This window comes from Mustela nigripes, chromosome 9 (genome assembly GCF_022355385.1).
Source record: "Mustela nigripes isolate SB6536 chromosome 9, MUSNIG.SB6536, whole genome shotgun sequence".
Lineage (NCBI taxonomy): Eukaryota > Metazoa > Chordata > Mammalia > Carnivora > Mustelidae > Mustela > Mustela nigripes.
The window spans coordinates 86,414,900-86,436,654 of record NC_081565.1 but is presented as its reverse complement, the minus strand read 5'-3'; the positions used below and the strand labels follow the sequence as shown (position 1 = coordinate 86,436,654).

The 21,755-nt window shown below is 38.3% G+C and overlaps 1 protein-coding gene across 1 annotated transcript in view; it reads left to right on the top strand.

The window, feature by feature from the left end:
• Positions 1 to 20,018, top strand: part of PLGRKT (plasminogen receptor with a C-terminal lysine) — a 51,329-nt gene extending 31,311 nt beyond the window's left edge. The window contains exons 4-6 of the mRNA XM_059411991.1: positions 13,883 to 14,013; positions 14,574 to 14,683; positions 18,407 to 20,018. Of these exons, the coding sequence (XP_059267974.1) occupies positions 13,883 to 14,013; positions 14,574 to 14,683; positions 18,407 to 18,528 (363 nt within the window). The 3' untranslated portion in view covers positions 18,529 to 20,018. The remainder of the gene's footprint in view (positions 1 to 13,882; positions 14,014 to 14,573; positions 14,684 to 18,406) is intronic.
• The last annotated feature ends 1,737 nt before the right edge of the window (positions 20,019 to 21,755 follow it).

Here is a 21,755-nt window from a genome sequence, read left to right as displayed (position 1 = left end):
AAGGATGACAAGCATTCTTGCCACTTTTATTTAACATAGTATTAGAAGTCCTAGCCACAACAATTAGGCAAGGAAAAACAATAAAACACATCCAAATTGGAAAGGAAAAAGCAAAACTGTCACTATTTGCAGATGACATGACACTATATATTAAAAAAAAAAAAAACTAAAAAAACCCCTAAGACTCCACCCTTAACCTATTAGAATAAATAAATTCAGTAAAGTTGTAGGATACGAAATTAATATACAGAATTTGTTGCATTTCTATACACTAATAATAAACTATCAGAAGTAGAAATTAAGAAAACAATCCATTTACAATTACATCAGAAAGAGTAAAATACCTAGGAATAAATTTAATTAATTTAATTTAATTTAAATTTAATTTAAACAACCAAGGAGGTAAAACCTATGTGCTAAAGACCTGGATGAAAGAAATTGGAGATAACATAAAATAAATGGAAAGATATCCTATGCTAATAGATTGGAAGAATTAATAGTGTTAAAAATGTCCAAATCACTCAAACCTGTTTACAGATTCAGTACAATCCCTATCAGAATACTAAAGACATGAAATGTGCTACATTTTTAAAAAAAGATTTTATCCATTTAGGGGCGCCTGGGTTGGCTCAGTGGGTTAAGTCTCTGCCTTTGGCTCAGGTCATGATCCCCAGGGTCCTGGGATCGAGCCCCGCATCAGGCTCTCTGCTCAGCGGGGAGCCTGCTTCCTCCTTTCTCTCTCTCTGCCTGCCTCTCTGCCTACTTGAGATCTCTGTCAAATAAATAAAATCTCTAAAAAAAAGATTTTATCCATTTATTTGATAGACAGAGAGAGATCACAAGTAGGCAGAGAGGCAGGCAGAGAGAGAAGGGGAAGCAGGCTCCTTGCCGAGCAGAAAGCCTGATGCGGAGCTCCATCCCAGGACTCTGTGACCATGACCTGAGCTGAAGGCAGAGGCCCAACCCACTGAGCCACCCAGGCGACCCTCTGTGCTACATTTTAAGTTAACCTAATTGCTATCATACTCTATATAAAATTCTGTATCTTGCTTTTTAAATTTGACACTGTGCCTGCACTTTCCAGTGTTGTGGATAGCCTTTACAATGTGGACAGTCATTGTTAAGGCTGCAGAATATTTCATTATATGAATAATATTCTATTACCCACTTATCCACTGCACTCTTGTTGGGCATGAAAACAAGTATCTAGCTTTCCAGACAGCTCAAGTTCAGATTCAGTCTGAAATGGAGCTTGGGGGCTATATTTTTCTTTCTTTATAAAAATTAGGTTTGAATAAGTTAACATGTGCACATGATATAAAATTCTGAAATAAGGAGAAAGTATATAGTGAAAACTTCCTTCCACCCCTGTCCCCAGCCATCTAGTTTATCTCCTCAGATGTAATCACTGTTAGTAGTTTCTCAAAGTTTCCAAAGGCAGTCCACAGAGTCAGGTATATATGACTATGAACACTATGAACACATGAACACTATGAACACATGTGTGTGTGTGTGTGTGTGTGTGTGTGTGTGTGTGCATGCAGTGGTAGCATGTTATACATTCTTCTATGCCTTGTTTCTTTCCATTTAATAATATATCTTATAGGTTTTTTCACACCAGAAGATGTATCTTCATAGGGAAAGTAATGATACTGATGATGACAAGAACAGAAATAATAACTAGTTTTTATTAAGTAATGCTATTTCTCAGAAGTGGAATTGCTAGACCAAAAGGTAGGTGCATTTTTAAAAAATATTTATTTATTTTAGAGGTGGGGGGAGAGAAAGAGAGAATGCATGAGTGGGGCGAGGGGCAGTGGAAGAGGGAGACAAGTAGACTCCCAGCTGAGTGGGAAGCCCGGTGCAGGGCTCAATTTCACCATCCTGAGATTATGATCTGAGCCAAAATCAAGAGTTGGACACTCAACTGACTAAGACACCCAGGTACCCCAAAGGGTAGATGCATTAAAAAATTTTTTTATAGTTCTTTTTTTAAATTTTTATTTAATTTTTTATTTTTTATAAACATATATTTTTATCCCCAGGGTTACAGGTCTGTGAATCGCCAGGTTTACACACTTCACAGCACTCACCAAAGCACATACCCTCCCCAATGTCCATAATCCCACCCCCCTTCTCCCAACCCGCCTCCCCCCAGCAACCCTCAGTTTGTTTTGTGAGATTACGAGTCACTTATGGTTTGTCTCCCTCCCAATCCCATCTTGTTTCATTGATTCTTCTCCTACCCACTTAAGCCCCCATGTTGCATCACCACTTCCTCATATCAGGGAGATCATATGATAGTTGTCTTTCTCTGCTTGACTTATTTCGCTAAGCATGATACGCTCTAGTTCCATCCATGTTGTCGCAAATGGCAAGATTTCATTTCCTTTGATGGCTGCATAGTATTCCATTGTGTATATATACCACATCTTCTTTATCCATTCCTCTGTTGATGGACATCTAGGTTCTTTCCATAGTTTGGCTATTGTGGACGTTGCTGCTATAAACATTTGGGTGCACGTGCCCCTTTGATCACTACATTTGTATCTTTAGGGTAAATACCCAGTAGTGCAATTGCCGGGTCATAGGGCAGTTCTATTTTCAACATTTTGAGGAACCTCCATGCTGTTTTCCAGAATGGTTGCACCAGCTTGCATTCCCACCAACAGTGTAGGAGGGTTCAGGGAGGCTTAGTTTTATCTTTTTGTTTTACTTCTCTTTTGCTTTGTTTCAATTCCTGAAAATAAGTACTTCACAAATTTTCTGGCTATTATTATAAGAGGTATAAACAATATTACTCCCCATTTTATTTTAACTGTAATGGCATCTCATTAGACTGAAGTTATCTATTTGACAACCTCTTACCTGGAACATGATGAGGAAGTAAGAAGAAATACTTAAAGACAAAAGAACCAAATGACTATAACAAAGCCATATTCTAAAATGCATGCAACATACCCACAGGAGGCCCCTGACTTTCAGTCATAAGAATGTATTAGGAATACATGTATTTTTATTTTATACACAGTTCTAACAAGCTTTGCTCCCTTACTGCCCTTAAGACAATTACAAGCAACAGATCATCGAGAAAGAAAGAGAGGAAGACAAAGAACAGAGAGGGAATCCCAGAGAGACTGGTACTTAGAAGAGGATTTCCTACCATAAATGAGAAATAACTACTTGATACAGGAGGAGACAAAAGACAAATGCAGAGGCCTAGAGCCATTGTGTGAGCTCCAGCAGCACCCCTCATTCAGCAGCACAGGAGACCTAAAGATGATTCTTTTTTTTTTTTTAACATATTAAGATATTATTTATTTATTTGACAGACAGAGATCACAAGTAGGCAGAGAGACAGGCAGAGATGAGCAGAGAGCCCGATGTGGGGCTCAATCCCAGAACCTTGGGATCATGACCTGAGCCAAGAGCAGAAGCCACTGAGCCACCCAGTCACCCCCTAATGACGATTCTATGTCTTTACAAAAAGAAGTCGCCTAATGTAAACCTTCTTGGAGAAGGGTATATAACCACTAACTAACTAAATTTATAAATAAGCCACCAAACAACTTTGGTTTGTTATATTCTATTATGAAGGCAACAGCATATTATACTGTATACCAGAGTAAAAGCAGTATATAACTTTTATACAAATGTCTATTAAAATGGTTAGAAATCCTTTATGCAAATTTTTTTGCTTAAAGGAGTATATTTTTAGTCCTCTGGATAATGCTTTTAAATGTGAACACCTGATTCCCTAATATTGCTGAAAACGTAACATTTCTTTATTTTTGTTGCTGTTGGGTTTGTTTTTTTGTTTTTTTGTTTTTTTGTTTTTTTGGCCTGTTCTCATCGACTGATAAACATTAAGATGCTAGGCTAATGTCTGGAAGATTCTAACTCCATTTGTAACGAGCTATTACAACATTTAAAGTTCTCTCTATATAGAAGTTATTGATTATTGCTGGGTAAGTTACACTTACAATAAAATAAACATCTTATGAATTAAATAGGTTATATAAAACATTTTTCTATTCCTAAATGAACAGCATAACTTATTATGTGAAAATAAATATTAGGGAAGATAGGCTTTATTGAGAACATTGGATTAACAGTCCAGAGAAGGAGCTCTAGCCTTGCCAAACACTCATTCTACACATTTGTATGTGCCTTTAAATTTTGGAGCTATGGTTTGTTTATCTAAAAGGTAAAAGAAAACTCAGAACATACAGAACTATACATACTGGCAAGTTACTTCATCATTCTTCCCAGTTTCCTCTTCTGGAAAAATGGGGATGTTACTAGCATCTGCCAACAGACGGTTACAGGAAGTAAATGACTCAATAGCCATTAGCTTTTGGGAATAATATGTTCATTTCTGTGGAGATTTTGTCTCTTTCCCCTGAAACACATTTTTACTTTCCTATAGGCTTCAAGATGTATAGAAATGTACTTCGGACTGACACAACGTCGAGCTGCTACTGCTCTTCCCATACAAACCTCCTTTCCTCCAACCACCCTAAGCATGTTAAAAAAAAAAAAAAAAAGAAAAGAAAGAAAGAAAGAAAAAGAAAAGAAAAGGTGCTCTGTAGACATAATTTCTTTTTAGTCTCCTAAGAAAATAAACTCATGAGGTAGGTACTGTTACTGTGCCCATTTTACAGATGAGAAAACTGAAGCTTAGATACATCCTGACTTGCCTGAGGTCACATGGCTGGGAAGAGAGGGCTGGAGTCCCATCTAGAAAACTGCAGGAGGCCAGGCTGACCAAAGCTGGGAAGGGCTGCAGCAGAAAATGAGGTTGTCCAAGGGCACACCTGGTCTGGAAGACCTGGAAAAGCCGAGCAAGCATTTACGTGTGATGTCACAAAAAGAGAAGCCTTAGAAGTTTTTGAGCAGGGCAGCAACAGGAGCAGAATTGATATTTTTAAAATCAATCTCAAAATTTTATATCTATTTTCTAGGCAAATAATAGCAACTAACTTTTACCTAACCCTTATTAAAGCTGTGCTCTAGACCTCTACATGTATTTGCTCATTTAATCCTTACACAACTCTTTAAAAGGTAGGCACTGTCAAGGCGCCTTCGGCTCAGGTCGTAATCCCAGGGTCCTGGGATTGAGCCCCACATGGGGCTTTCTGCTCGGTGGGGAGCCTGCTTCCTCCTCTCTCTCTGCCTGCCTCTCTGCCTACTTGTGATCTCTGTCAAATAAATGGATAAAATCTTGAAGAAAAAATAAAAAAGGCAGGCACTGTCATTTGTCCATTACAGATGAGAAGACTGAAGCACAGAAAGGTGCAAGAACTCACCAAAATCTAGACAGCTTGCAAGTGATGGAACTCGCCTTCACATGCAGTATGCACCAGAGTGCACAGTAGTAACCTTTGGGCCACAGTGCTTTTGTTAATAGACTTATACCACAGGCTAGACATATAAGGCTATCGCAGGGCCACTGCAGTAGCCATGGTCTGAGGTAATAAGGACTTGGATGCCAGGGGAGGTGACAGGGTGGAGAAAATGAGAGATTTCAAGAGAAAAGTTGGTGGACTTTCTGAATTAGATACTTGTGGGATTAAGAAGAGGGGTTAGCTGAAAATGAGACCAACATTTTCATTCCCCTGGAAGAATCCCAGAGCCTCTGAGGAATCCAAGGACCTGGCAGAGAGGCTGGTCAGGAGGAAAAGTATACCTCAAGTGCAGGGAAGGTTGAATTCAGCATAGTGCCAGGAATGCTAGGTTGGATGGCTGCAGCTGGCAGCATTGCTCAGTGAGTAGATGGGGCTCCAGAAAGAGAGGTGGGGGTCTTCAGCAAAGAGGAACTTCAAACTCAGGAAAACAGAGAAACTCTCAGAAAGAGAGAGTGAAAAAAGTGAAAGAATACTCCAACAGGGACAGGAGATAAAGGGTAAAAGGAAGACAAAGGGGCTAACACACAGGAATGGCTGTGGTGCTCCAGTCCCTTGCAATATGCCACATTATTTAGGAAAACAATCTGTAAGTAGCTATATTGCTCCTAAAGACAGAGAAATTGGAGTCAAGATATTTAGGGGTCTTAACACAATCACACAGCAAGTAAGTGACATAACTAGAATTTGAACCTAGTCCATGCAACCCTAAAGTCCATCTTCTTCCATAAGCAAAAATGTGTGGAAAGGGAGACATGGTTGGGGCAGGTGAGGGCTGGTGGCTGGAGTCTAGGAAAAGATGGCAAGACATGAAGCCCAAGAGGCAAACCAGAATAGGATTTTTTAAAACTATGTCATGTCTAGGAATTAAAGAACCAGTGAAAGGTTTTCAGGAAAGTGATATAAGAATCATTTAAAGATAGGAATATAAATATAAACAAAGATAAAGAGAGAAATATTAAAAAATGGATGGATTAAGGAAGAAACCAGGAACAGAGAATACAGATTGTGATAATACTATATTTTTGTTGATGAATAATGATGGTCTCGGCTGGAGCAAAGACAGCAGAGAAGAAAGAGCCTGGACATTTTGGTAAGACCTCCCTATCAGTGTCCCAGGGGAGACGCCCAGAAGGCAGTTGGAAATAGTATCTACCACTAAAAGAGTTCTAGGATGGAGATTTAGAATTCAAAAGTCATCAGCAAGGGGTGGTAGTTGGAGACTACAAGGTGATGATATCACCAGGAACTGGAAGACCAAGAGGAGAAGGCTAAGCAGGAAACTCTGGGGGAAAGTAAACAGAGGATTTGAAGGACCTTCTCTGGAAGCGTCTCCAATGCTCATTTGTTCCTAGGAGTTGCCTTTTTCCTTTGTATCCTATTTACAGAAGGGGAGCAGGTCTCAGCCTTTCAGAACTTTCTCAGCTTCTTATTCTGCCTTTGTCTAGAGCAGACACTATTTTCCTTATAAAGCCATGGGCTTGGGGGTGCCTGGGTGGCTCAGCTGGTTAAGCAGCTGCCTTTGGCTCAGGTCATGATCTCATGGTCCTGAGATGGAACCTTGTGTAGTCCTGTCTGGTCCCTGCTCAGTGGGAGGTCTACTTCTCCCGTTCCCTCTGCCCTCACCACCACTTGTGCTCAAGTGTGTGCGTGCATCTTCTCTAATAAATAAAATCTTACCAAAAAAAAAAAAAGTCAAGGGCTTGACTTATTCTCTCCAAGGGCACTTGGCCTGGAGCCCCAAACCCATGTCTGTGCCACAGGATAGGGGAAGCCACATCTCAAGAAGTGTTTAGACAGTCAAGTCTGCAGACCAGGGTCATTACTTGGGAAGTGGTGGTGCCTCCCAGTTCTCTGGGTAATTAGATATGGCATTGAGAAGGAGGTCTTATAAGAACCTTGGGAGGCTCACATTCAGAAAGTGGTGGTCACTGAAATCACTAAGGGAAGGGAGACATGAAATCCAATGTGAGAACCTGGAGGCAGTGTGTTGTTAAGGTTCTTTCAAAGAGATTTAAACAGAATAATTCAGACCAGTTTGTACCCCAGGTCAATGTAGAGCTCTTTGTGCAGTCTTTCTAAAATTCTGGCATTAATTAATATGGAAAACTAACAGCTTTTCAGATGGTAATCACATACCCAGTCCATTCACCGCCATTTTCTATACTGACTTGATTATTCCAAGTATACTTAGAGTAGACTGCAAATTTGGACTTTGGGACAGGCAGGTATGGGTCAGAATCCCAGATCTGCTGTTTAATAAGTGAGGCCACAGGGAAAATCACTCAGACTTTGATTATCAGTTTCCTCAACTGTAAACTGAGATAATACCTTCCTTGGCAGTTAATGCTGACCAGATCATTTAACTTCTGTTCCATTCTGACTCCTTTGGAGAGTGCCTGCCAATGCAACAGAGGCTAAAAAGCCAAAGATTTGAATTTGAATTTGAATTTCTCAGACTCCTTTGCAGTTGAGCTTCACATCTGACCTGAAGCTGCCAAGTAGGCATGCCCAAAGGACACTGCGGAGGTGGATGTGGGTGGTGTAAATTTCTGAGAAGACACTGGATCTTCTTGTTACCCCTGTAGCAGAAGTGACTAGTATTCTGGGAATGTGGAGGTGGAGTTTCAGCATTTGGTCCATAGTATCTACGATAGGAGATGGCAGCTGTGGGTTTACCCCAGGTGAGCCCCACGTTCCGGCAGAGCATTTCTCCTGTTGTTCCTAATAGTACAGGAGGCAAATTGACTCTCATGGCTCCCCCAGAAATTCTTAAGCTGCTACATACCCTGAAATAATTGTCATTTTGTTTAAACTACTAGTTGGAATGGATTCTGTTTTCTTCAACTCATAGACAGACCTCACAGGGTTTGATGGGAAAGTTGATGTAACTAACTACTACAGCACCAAACACCTTGCTAGTGGGCCACATTGTTATTAGTAGTGTATCAGCTGCCACAGTGAAGTAGAAATAAGCATACTACAATTTCTTTTTCTTTTAAAAGATTTTATTTATTTGTTTGAGAGAGAGAGTGAGAAAGAGAAAGAGAGAGTACAAGAAGGGGGGGGCGGTCAGATGGAGAAGGAGACTCCCTGCTGAGTGGGAAGCCCCATGCGGGACTTGACCCCACATGTTTTGGTTCTAAGATTCTTAGTTCTAAGTATTATAAAATAGAGGTTTTAGTTTTGTGCACAGTTAGGACTGACATAGTGGAACATTAATTATCAAACTATGAAATATGTACTTTTTAAAATGAGGAAAACCAGGATAAAAGAAAATACCCTCACTGTTGTTATTTAAGTTGTGGAATTGTCTTCAATTTCAGTTATTAGTGCTTATAGCAGATGCAGTTAGGAATGGTCTTTAAAGAATTTTAGATAATGGTTGAGAAGGTCAATAGTCTTTTGTTCTTTCCCAGCCTCTGCTCATCTTGTTAGCATCTTCCGATACTGAAAGTCAATACAGGGACACCTGGGTGGCTCAGTGGGTTAAAGCCTCTGCCCTTGGCTTAGGTCATTATTTCTGGGATCGAGCCGCTCTCTGCTCAGCAAGGAGCCTGCTTCCCTTTCTCTCTCTCTGCCTGCCTCTCTGCCTATTTGTGATCTCTGTCTGTCAAATAAATAAATAAAATCTTAAAAAAAAAAAAAGTCAATACATTTGGAATCCATGACTTAACACAGAGGGTTTTTGCCAAACTGGCATTTTTATTTTTTACTTAGGGTGACCTTACTGTTTACACACATCTGGGAGTAAAAATGGATTTAATTATGTTTACTCTTTATAGGAAGATGTGTAACAAGATGCTTTAAGTAAAGCTTTTAAGCTTCTAAATGCTACTATAATTTTGTTTATGTTGTTATTTTCATAAGTCATTCATAAAAAATTATTGCTCTTTTTTTTTAAAGCTCAAACTTACTACTCATTTCCCCTTCTGGATCCTCTCCAAACTACTCACTGGATATTGAGCATTTAAAATATCTGTAGAGCAAATTAAGGATAAATCTACTTGTCACAGCTTTCATTATAGTTGCTTTATTTTAACAATCTTAGTTTATTTTATGCTTACCTGAGATTATGATTTTGCATTTAGTTTAGAGGGTGTCAATAATGTTTCTGCTAATTTAACAAAGGCAAATAAGAAATATTTTCATTTCTGATAAAAATAAATCTCTTTTGTGGCAGGACACATAGAATACTTTTTGACATTGCCCAATTAAGCAAATAAAAACACAACTTCTCTGTTACTTGGAAATGCATAAGTTAAAAGAGAAAGGGCTCCCCTCTTACTCTGTTGGTGGTAAGGCAAACTGGTGTAGCTACTCTTGAAAAAAGTATGGAGATTCCTCAAATGGGTTAAAAAAACCAAAAATTGTACTACTGGGTATTTATCCAAAGGATACAGACACAGTGAAAAGAAGGGGCACATGCACCCTCATGTTTATATTAGCAATGTCCACAATAACACAAATATGAAAGGAGCTCAAATGTCTATCAACAAATGAATGGATAATGAAGATGTCATATATACATACTATGGGATATTACTTAGCCATCAAAAAGAATGAAATTTTGCCATTTACAACCACATGGATAGAACTAGAGGGTGTTATGCTAAGTGAAATAAGTCACTCAGAGAAAGACATATGCCATATGATTTCACTCATACGTGGAATTTAGGAAACAAAACAGATGAACGTAAGGGAAAGGAAGGAAAAATAAAACAAGATGAACTCAGAGGAGGCAGACCATAAGAGACTCTTACCTAAGAGACAAACTGAGGGTTGCTGGAGGGGAGGTGGGTAGAGGGATGGGGTAACTGGGTGATGGGCATTAAGAAGGGCACTTGATGTAATGGGAACTGGGTGTTGTATGCAACTGAGACAAATCACTAAATTCTACCCCTGAAACTAATAATACACTATATGTTAATTGATTTTCTTTTTTCTTTTTTTTTTTTTAAAGATTTTATTTATTTATTTGACTGAGAGAGATCACAAGTAGGTAGAGAGGCAGGCAGAGAGAGAGGAGGAGGAAACAGGCTCCCTGCCGAGCAGAGAGCCCGATGCGGGACTCGATCCCAGGACCCTGAGATCATGACCTGAGCCGAAGGCAGCGGCTTAACCCACTGAGCCACCCAGGCGCCCTGTTAATTGATTTTCAATAAAAAAATAAATAAATGAACAAAGGAGGAAAAAAAATTAATATAGACTTAGTTATTATTACTGGGCATATGACTACAGAATTATAATTAAACATTCTTATAAACAAGTCTTTAAAATTACTTTAAAAATAATTAATTAATTAAAATAAAATAGATAAAGAATTTTATATTTATACTTTGGTTAAAGACTGCTAAAAAAAACTTACTGTACATGTTCTCTTTTGCTCTTATTTCTCATTAGTGTCAATATTGGGAGAAGGGTAAAAATGAATGTACACTTAATAATGTTATGCCTATTATTGATAAACTAATAACTGTATCAATATAATTATCCCTTTAAGGCTACTAAAAAAGTTTGGTAATAAATTAACTAATTTGGTTTTTATAATATTTTATTTATTTATTAGAGAGAGAGACCACAAGCAGGAGGATAGGCAGAGGGAGAGGGGGAAGCAGACTCCCTGCTGAGCAGAGAGCAGGATGCAACTTGGGACTCCATCCCAGGACTCTGGAATCATAACCTGAGCTGAAGGCAGACACTTAACTGACTGAGCCACCCAGGCACACCCTGTTAATTAATTTGAATTTTAAATGTATTTAGATCTAGACCTATGATTTTTAAGCATAACTTTATGAAGTATGTGGTAGTTAATAAAGCTCTAATTGATAATTAAAATTATACCTCAGCGGTACCTTTTGTCAGGAAATTTTTGCCAATGGAAAAATTGTGTAGATTTTTTTTTAAACTCTAGGCTCAGAGTCTGTTACAGATACATAATCTTGCTGATTTTCACAATTTCTCTATGATACATGGAGATACATGGCTCAATTCTTATCAGTAAAAGAGACCCAGAATATAACATTTGTTCATAACCATTTTTTAAACTAAATTTTAGAACAGTTTTAGATTTATAGAAAAAGAGGACAAAGTTCTTGAATACTCTACCTTTTGTATACTCTACAGATAATATCTTACATTACTATGGCACAGTTGTCACAACTAAGAAATTAACATTGATATACCACTTTTAAATAAACTTCATATTCAAATTTCATGAGTTTTTTCCTTGATGTCCTTTTTCTGTCCCAAAATCCCATCCTGGATGCTCCATTAAGGTTAACACTGAGGTTCACTCTGTGCTGTAAAGTTTAAAGGGCTCTGAGAAATGCAAGGTATTCACCATGACAGTACTATACAGATGAGTTCCACTGCCTTAAAAAGCCTTCTGTCCCCAATCTTTTGAGAGTTCCAAGAGGTTCAGTTTTCAAACTGATATTTCAGTGTGATTTTTGGTGGGAAAAACCTAGGTTTTGAGTTTTCAGGCAGTGGTTCTCAATCTTAGCTGTACACTGGAATTACCTGGCAATTTTTAAAAAATACTAATGACTGGTCCTAATTCCAGATCCCAGTTTCATTGGTCCCTTCTGGTTTCATTGGTCTGATATGTGGGCCTGGGCACTGAGATTTTTAAAAGCTCCCTAGATGCTCACAAATGTGCAAGTAAGATTCAGAACCACTGATCCTGCATTCATCTGTGTCATGACTAGATTCAGCTATCGTTTGATAACAGCACAAATGATTGATTCATGCATTCTACATCACTTTGGAGGGATACTATGAACTATCATCTAAGTTTTTTAAATAAGTAATATAGCAAGGATAAATCTCACATTCTAAATAATCATGTATGCAAAAACACTATTTACTCACTAACTGAACCCAAAATAAACTTCAATTTCTACTACTGAGGGCAAATTTAATTTTGACAAATTAAAGTGACTCAATTACTTCATCTTAACACACTTCTTTGTGAATTCAGCTTGGCTCCCTTCCCTTCTCTGTCCATTTTTTCCTGGACCAATCTAGTTTTGAGTCCAAGTGATCTCAAGTGGCATGGTCATAGGGAAGGCACATCTGGTTGGAGGAGGCTTCTGTAGTTATTTTCTGTTTGATCAACCTGTGTAGTGCCAGGTGGTCTGTTGTGGGCGTTCCACCATGTTTCAGATTGGTTTGGCCATCTCTCTGCCCTCCAGGGTGCTGCTAATCCTCTGACATCCAGCCACTTTTCCTGCCCAGCGCTTGGTTTATGGCCTCTACTGAAGTGTCTTTTATGGGGTCCCCAGGCTCTAGGTTTCGGTGACTACCTGCTAAGCCACCTGCTTTCAATTCTCAGCCACCTTCTGTTCCCCTCTTCAGGCTGATATGGGAACCTTGCAGATATTCTCCACACCCCTTGGCGGCTGAGGGAGCTGGAGTGGCCTCTCTCAGGTCTGATCTAAGCTTAGATCTGCACTGAAACCATTTCAGCTCTACTTTAGTTGCCCCTTCCCCAAATTCTTGATAGAAGATAGGTCCACAAGTGCTTTCTCTCCAGGGATCCCCAAATCCCAAATTCATCACAACTCTCCAAAATTTCAACTCCTAAGAGAAGCCAAGGAACCAAGCCCCATCTTTCTAAAGTCTCCTTCTTCCTCTTCCAGTTTCTTCTCACAGTAGAAAGATGGGAAAAAGAGAAAACTGAGTCATGTTACTACTCATTCCTCCCCACCCTATGGTTTATATCACGAATTCTATGCTTGCTCTCCTCTAGGTTCTGCTAATGATACACAGTGCCAAGATTTTAGACTTTAAAAAACAATTTTCTTTCTCGAGTCTTTCTCAAAATAATAGACTATTGTTTCTCTTGTGTGTTTTCTAAAAATCTATCCAGAAATCCAGTCTCCTGTGTTCTGGGCTATACCTGCTTTCTGCTCAAATGCAGGGAAAGACACTCACTAAAGTAACAAAAGACTTGAGGCATCAAGAGAATAGTGGCAAAGAAAAATCTCCAGTGATGTCTCAGAATAATACCCTCTCCCCTCATATCATAATATGATAAGGACCTGCTACTCCAAATGAATGTCAATTTGCAGTTGGATAAAATGATTTCAGTACAAGTTGTAATTAAGATCAGAAAGATGTACCTTCATTTAAAGGCACATAGATCTTTTCTCACATGTGACACAACAGGCTGAACATATATTTTAGAGTTGAATAAAAGCTCCAGGCCACATGCATTCGAGACCTTGGGACACAGAAGAAGAATATCACATCCATTCTACATACATTCCAAGATTTCACTGCCAAGATGATGGAGATAGCTATCCAGAGGAACTTTAGTTAAAGTCTACTGAGATTTAAAAAAAAAAAAAAAAAGAAAAGAAAAGACAAAGCAAAGCAATTGAAGAAGGAAAATCCCCTGGAAAAGCAGATTATTAACTCTGTGCTCAGAATGAAAAAATGAGTAACCAGACTGTCATTTGTTTCATCCTCAGCTGGAAAGGCAGCTAATGATGCAGAATGAAATGAGAGAAAGACAAATGGCCTTGCAGATTGCTTGGTCTCGGGAATTCCTTAAATATTTTGGGACTTTTTTTGGCATTGCAGCCATCTCTTTAACAGCTGGGTATGTTTGCTATTTACTTTAAATTTTTCTTAATTTGCTTCTTTTTTGTTTTTGACATTAGCTTATTACTATCAAGTTGGCCAAGATAGGACTTTGGTCCCAATGGTGTATATGTAAACACAATAACCCCTTATGGGTTAGTACTTGGAAGTGACGGTAGAACCAGGGTAGAAATAGTTCATTCTACCTCTAGTTTCTCAGATTTCTCCCATCTTTGTCTCCATTATATAAGTTGACACCAAGACAGAAGAAGTCCTCTGCAAATTGATCTCCATAATCCCTAAAGGACAGATATCAATACTTAACCATTTTTTAAATGAGTAATCTGAGTATCAACATCAAATAAAAGTGGGAAAAGTCATAGATTCTGCCCTTGAGAACTGCAGTATCTGGTGAGGCCTTATGAGTAAGAAAATCCTATTTCCATACATGATTCAAATGAACTAAGTAACTCCTAAAATGGTGGACATTATTCCAAAAAGAAGGTAATTTTTTTTCATTGTGTTTACAGATATGTATTTATAGGTCACTGATATTTTTTCTTTTTGTTTTTGAACCAGAGCAATAAGAAGGAAGAAGCCAGCCTTCCTCTTCCCTATTATTCCATTAAGCTTTGTGTTCACCTACCAGTATGACTTAGGATATGGAACCCTTCTACAAAGAATGAAAGGTCAGTCTTTGATAAACTAGAGTATATTCCTGATTTTTTTCTGGTTCAAGGATCGTCTTCTTATGACCCCTTGATTTATGATCCTGACAAGACCCCACTCCCAGAGCTACCAGTGACCAACATTTCTGTTCCCTCTCATGCAATATGCTGGAGTCAGCTCATACCAGCTCACAAGAAATGACTTATCAAATTTTCAGGAATTTGTAAGCTGGTTATTAAATATAGTCATTGTTAAACATTATATTAGATAAAGTTATAATTAAATAAATTACAAAAATATTAAATTATGTTTTTAACAATGGCAATAAATACTCAGAACTTAATCAGTTTTTCATTATTTTACTATTATTATCTGCACTCTGGTTATGTATACCTGTCTTAGTATATCTATTGTATCTGTATGGTAGAAATAAAGATACAATATACACACACAATAAGAGAACACATATAACTCCAACTTCAGTGGCATCCCATTGGTAGCCTGAAGTTGGTCATGGTGGGAGTATTTACACCATGGAATCTGCAAACACCAAATCAAGGCCTGACATTATTTTGTTAACTGTCTCGGTCAGGGTTCGGCAAACTGTGGCCTGCAGGGTGGTCACATGTTTTTGAAAGTAAAGTTTTATTAAAACACAGACATGCCCATTCATTTGTGAATTCTCTATGGATGTGTTTCCATTACCATGACAGAGCTGAGTGACTGCAACAGAGATATAAGGCCCCACAGACCTAAAATATTTACTATCTGGCCCATTTTAAGAAAGCTTGCCAACCAATAGTCTAGATTTAAGGAAGTGATGAAGCAAATGTTAATAATGCAGATTATGCTTAAATGTTTGTTGTGTCAGTAGCCATTACATTGTGAATAGTATAAACAACTGAGGAAATATTCTCCTGACATTTAAAAACTATTATCTGATTCATCCAAGGTGTTTACATCATTCCCACAGAAAAAAGTTCCAACATTTGTCACTGTTTCCATTTCTCTCCTATTTGTTAGGGTAAATGAAAATAACAACCATCATTCGTGTTGGAATTATACTCTCTCATCATTTGCAGCTATAGATTAGTTATGAATATAAGAGTTCAACAAAAGTCAATAAAAACATTCTATGAGAATCCATCCATTTGCTATGTGAAATTTATAATAAAATATATTGAACATTTTATTATTTTTTTATAAATTATGTGCTACATTTGTTTTATAAAATAAAATTTATAATAAACTTATGTTCACAATAAACTTATATACATTTTTTTCCTGCATTTGATCTTAGCCAAAGGCCGAGAAGCAATTACATATTTTTCCCTGGAGAGCTGGTTGTTAAATGATCACTGCACCATGCTGCTCTCCCAGAACTCCCCCTTTTATTGCCCTAGAAAATAGCACCTCTGCCCCAGAAGCCAGCCCTGTACCAGAAAGACGCTCTCGTGAGGGCCCCTGTGTCTCTTCTTCTTGAGCCTTCAACCCAAAGCATATTGGAAACTGTGCTTTCCCAAGCCTTCATTTTTGGCATCCTTTCCTCTCCTGGACTATCTGTGTACACCACTGTCGCTAAAGCTCTGTGGGGACTGATGTGGTACAGGAAAGGAGGAAGTGCAGACTTCTCTGCAGGTATTGGAGTAGGGAGTAGAACATCTTTTTCCCAGGCCTAGGGAGATACAAGGATTATATGTTCTTAAAAATTCCCACTGAAGTTGGAAATACATTTTCCACACAGAAACTCTGCTAAAAGGTCTGTTGGGGTCAAGCACTACTATTATCACCGTTCACCTATACTGTGGACTAAACATTTTTGCTGGTGGCCTAGCAAGTGATTTATTGCATTATCACTATGGTAAAATGTATTCTGAGTTCTAAAACACTTATCTACAGATTAAATTTTGGAGTACAGTCCCATTTTAAGCTGGAAACTTACTATACAACTGATTTACCAATGTTAAAACCCATTTCAATAACCTGTTCAGTTTCATATTACTCATCTGCTTAAGAATTCATTAGTCTGATTTCAACTCTGCTCATTGCTTATATGGACATTAGAATTCTAGTGTCCTCATAAAAATTAATATGCAGTATTAAATATCAAGTCTATTACACAGCATTCACTTAAACATACTACTAATAGAGAACAAGTTTATTTTCTAGTAATATCATGACTGTATATTTGGGAAGTAATTTTATTACAGGTGCACCAGAGTCCACAGAACATACAATTTTAAACTTTAAAGACAGGTAGGAATTTCCTATTTTAAAAAAATACAACTTTATAGTCTACCAGGAAACTTGGAGTATTTAAAGTTTAGGTTATAACATTTAGCCCTGTTAACTAGTGACAAACCAACCCAAGATATACAGTCCTTGTTTGATGGACTTTATTGTCAGCCTTTCTGCAAACACATGAAAATTTGTCATATGTGAGGCACCATCACATGGGAACATTTATTTAGTCTGTCATTAAATTCCTGTCTAATTACATTTTTTAAAGGATCTTACTTATTTATTTGAGAAAGAGAGTGAGCAAGAGACCGCATGAACGGGCAGAGGGAGAAGAAGAAGCAGGCTCCACTAAGGAGCAAGCCCCATGTGGGGCTGGATCCCAGGACCGCCTGGGATCATGACCTGAGCCAAAGGCGGATGCTTAACCAACTGAGACACCCAGGTGCCCTGTGTCTAATTACATATAATTTATAATTATTTTTGCTTTCTATTCAAAACTGAGGCAAAAAAAAAAAAAAAAGATGATTGCAGATGGTTGAAATGTTATAATTTGAAAATTGCAGCCAGCGTATTCAGTCTGGAGTATAAATTAATGGTGTGCTTAAAGAGAAGTACTTAAAAAGAAACATTTGCCTTCATTCCCAAAGAAAGTTTATAGAATGTCAACAATGTATACAATGTTTTTTAAAATTTTGCTAATTAGTATTCAACTGGGCCTAAGAAATTACTAGCTGTCACTTTAAAGAGGAATTGTTTATAAAAATTCTTACGCTGTGTGTATATAGGTATAAGGACTAAAGAACATTTAATATTATTTTGGGTATTTACAATTGGTTTCAGGTAAAAGATTAGTATTCCTGAAAAATAATAAAAAGCTTTATTAAGCTTTATTTTCTCTCATGTCACTTACATATTAAGGGGCAGTATAGCAAACACTGTATTTTTCTTCTCCATCCTACACCCCTCCAAACACAACTAATGCTTATCATCCTGACGTTCCTTCAAGGAAAAAGATATTACTTGGTATTCTTTTCTATATTTTAAAATGCTGTCTTGTGTCAAGTAAAACCTATGGCATCTGATCTCTCAAAGATTTATTTATTTATTTATTTACTTAAAAGAGAGGAAAAAGAACATAAGCAGGGAGGAGGGGCAGAGGGAGAGGGAGAAGCAGACCCCCTGCTTAACAGGGAGCCCTTTTTGGGGCTTGATCCCAGGATGACCTGAGCAAAAGGCAGAGGCTTAACCGACTGAGCCATCCAGGTGCCTCTGACTGATCTCTCGCTCTGTCTTCAGAATTCCTTTTTCCTCCCAAAGGAAAAATGACCTTCCTCTGGGAGGTGGCTTCCTCTGAGGCCAACAGGTGAAATATTTAAGTGTGAGATTTAGAGGCATGCCTCCACATAGTGTTCCCACTTGCCACTGGAATATAGCATTTTGGCTTTTTCATGAAATACTAAAGATCTTTTTGTCACCTTACATATTTCTGTACTTTATTTAAGGTGAAGCTGAGAACATACTGGAAACAGAAAAGAGTAAGTTGCAGCTGCCAAGAGGCACGATCACTTTCGAAAACCTTGAAAAAGCCAGAAAGGAACAGAGTAAATTCTCCACAGAAAAATGAAATCATGTTTACCCATCAAATCTCAAAACACATAATTGTTGACTTGAATCATGGTTTTTACAACTTTTTAGATGCTTGAGATTTTGATATGATTATTCTATTTTAAAATATAAAAATGCAAGATGGGTTTTGTTAAACTATTTTAAAAAAATTTATAGCATCAACACAAAATCATGGAGGTACTCTAAATAACTTTCATATTTCCTATGTATGTGTGTATTATAAATATCTAACTGTATAATTAATAAATTATATTGTTTTGAATTTCTGGAAGCAAATGTCCTACTGCTCTCATTTGAGTCCTCCCTCCACATGATAGAAAATAACTAATATTAATGACTAACATGTATTTGTACTTATTAAGGCCACTTTATGAGTGTCTTGCATATATTATTGTAATCATCCTAACAGTCCCATGAGGCAGGCATCATTTCATGGATGTGAAAACTAAGGCACACAGAGCTTAAATTACTTGCCCAAGGTCATATAGGGACAGAACTGAAACATGAACCTAAATGGTTTGGCTCCAATGAATATTATCTAAAAGGCCTTGAAAAGGTTAGGTGTTTATCACATTCTGGACATACAAAGACAGCTGTGAAAAACAAAAGGTAAAACATTGAAATGACTCAGGACAGAGCTGCTGAAGAGGTGGGAATGGGGCGAGGTTGTTTAGGATGCCTACCTTCTTATTTTCACTCACCAGAAAACCTTTGCTCATAACTGTATTTACACCCCTTCTTCCAGTTGCAAACCCTACATATAACACAATAATTCCAAAGATATTTCCTGATACCTACCCTGTGTCAAGCACCATTATAGACACTAGGCTAAATGAGTGAATGAGAAGACAAGGTTACTGCATCCCAGGCATATGTTCTAGTAATGGGGTGGGAGAACTGAAGATGGGAACAAATGAACATGGAGATAAACAAGACCATTTTTGATGGTTATGAACGCTTCAATAGAAATGAAATAGGATGAGTGTAAGGGCCTATTCAGCTAGAGCGGCCCCACCCTGGTTGAACTGCCATTTTGCTGTAAAACTTAGATTGGCACCCCCCCGCGCCCCAGGGGAACTTACTTAAAAGCAAGTCCGGAAACCGGTCCCAGGTAACAAAGTCCAAATACAAGGGTGGGTCAGACCAGGTGGAGGTATTCAATCAAGGGGGCGCATACTGTCTCCTAACTACCAAGGAGTATGGGCCCCGCCCTTTGGGCCCCTTTTGGGCGCCAATTCTGAAGGAAGTGATAGGCTGGTTCAAATGTCTACTAGGGTAAATTGTAATTCAATTGGTCGCCTACCATCACTGTGGAGTTTCCTGTGTGTGTTACAATCTCATTGGCCACCTGTGCATGGCCAGGCCCAACCACATGGCCTTTGCTCTATAAAAGTTAGTCTGGAAAGCAGGGAGGGGTCCTCCTCTCTGTAGGGGCAGCCCCAACCGGTCTGTTTGACGGCCGGTCTGATTCTTGATGCTTGGTGTGAAATAAAGCTTTGCTTGACTTTCGCTTTATATCAGTCTCGCTCCTTTAATCACGGACCCATTATTAAGGTACCCAATTTTGGGGGGACCCAACAAGAGAATGATTGGGAGGATGGGGGGGGGCATAGATCTGGGACGATAGGGACTGCCTTTCTGAAGAGGTAACATTTAAGCTGAGAGCTGAAGGATGAATTAGCCAGTCCTGTGAAGAACAGGTTTGGGGACAGGGAAGGGACCTCTCCACAACAGGAAGAGCCACAGCCTCAGACTTGGCATAGCAAAACAATAGAAAGGCCAATAGGAACAATAAGAGACAAAACCTGAAGGGCAAAACAGGCATGAATATAATAACAATTACCCTCCATCAGCTGACGACATATCAACAGATGGTTTTGATACCATCATACTCATTGAGGTCTTAAAGGATGCACTGAAGTACTCCAAGGAGATAAGGAGGCAGGCTGTGCAAAAGCAGCTTGATTAAAGTGATTAAAAGCAATACAGGCTGTCAAGTCCAGGGATTTGCTGCTGGTTTGATTTGCCTGGGGCAAAGGGTTCCTTGGGTAAGGGAGTTAAGAAATGAGCCCGGAGGCAAAGTTTATCTCCTGACTAACTCTGGGTTTAAGGAATTTGCACTCTATCCTGAGGTGGGGGAAGGGTGTGTGTGAAAGACTCTGCAGTGGGGTTTTTCCCAGAATTAGTCTATTACAGGAGGAAGGAAGATCCCAGAGCCTGAAAGAATAACAAAATTAGTAAAGTCTTTTGAGGTTCTGGAGGGAGAAGAAGGTGATTTCCCTTCATTGAATCATTAGCATGGATTTTCTGGAGGATATGAGAAAGAAGTGATTGGGTATCACACTGGTGGTCTAAGGGATGCTTAAGATCCAGCACTGGTTTGTAGACCATGCCAGAAGATGGAATTGTATTTCTTTCCTTTTAAATTAAGTCATGCTACCCCAACATTCCTAATTTGGTCTAGCCAGAGATCACCAAGAATGGGTTTGAGTGCCCTGCAAGGGTCAACTGGCTAAAGACCTTACTCAAGATTTGTGTTGATATGCAACATAGAGGCTCTGAGCTCTCTCTGGACCACCAGGCCATTCATTTGCATTGGCTTCTCACTCTGGCATTGACCCTGAGCCCATTTATAACTGTTACTCAACACAGCCTTTACTAAATACACACATTCATATTTTTGTTTGCTCCCAATTGTGAGGCAAAAACCAAAGCAATGCTGTTAAATAATGGCTTTGCAATTCAACTATATTAAAATATATCCCAATTGTCCTTGGCATTATTGATTATTATCCAAAGCTTTCCCCTTATTTATTATTAAATATAATAATTATATTATTATTATCATATATAATTACATATGACTATATTACTAAATATAACAATATTTATAACTGAAAGAACAAACATTTTTGTTCTGATACTGTTGAGCTGTTTCTTAGCCATTTATGTTAATACTTCCATCAATTACTATTATTACTAAGTTCTGATCACTAACCAGGCATCTGACATTTCTAAACACTGAACATGATATAGTCTTTCTTCAACTAGCTTATAATTACAGATTTTTGTGATACTACAAGAAGAATGAGGAAATTATTATAAGTAAGTTAGGAGAAAAATAAGAAACTAAAGTCTGATTATATGCAAAAACTTAGAGATTAGAATAATGGCAACCTCACCTGATTTTTTTTAGTGATTAGGAATAAAGTTGATGTGGGGGGA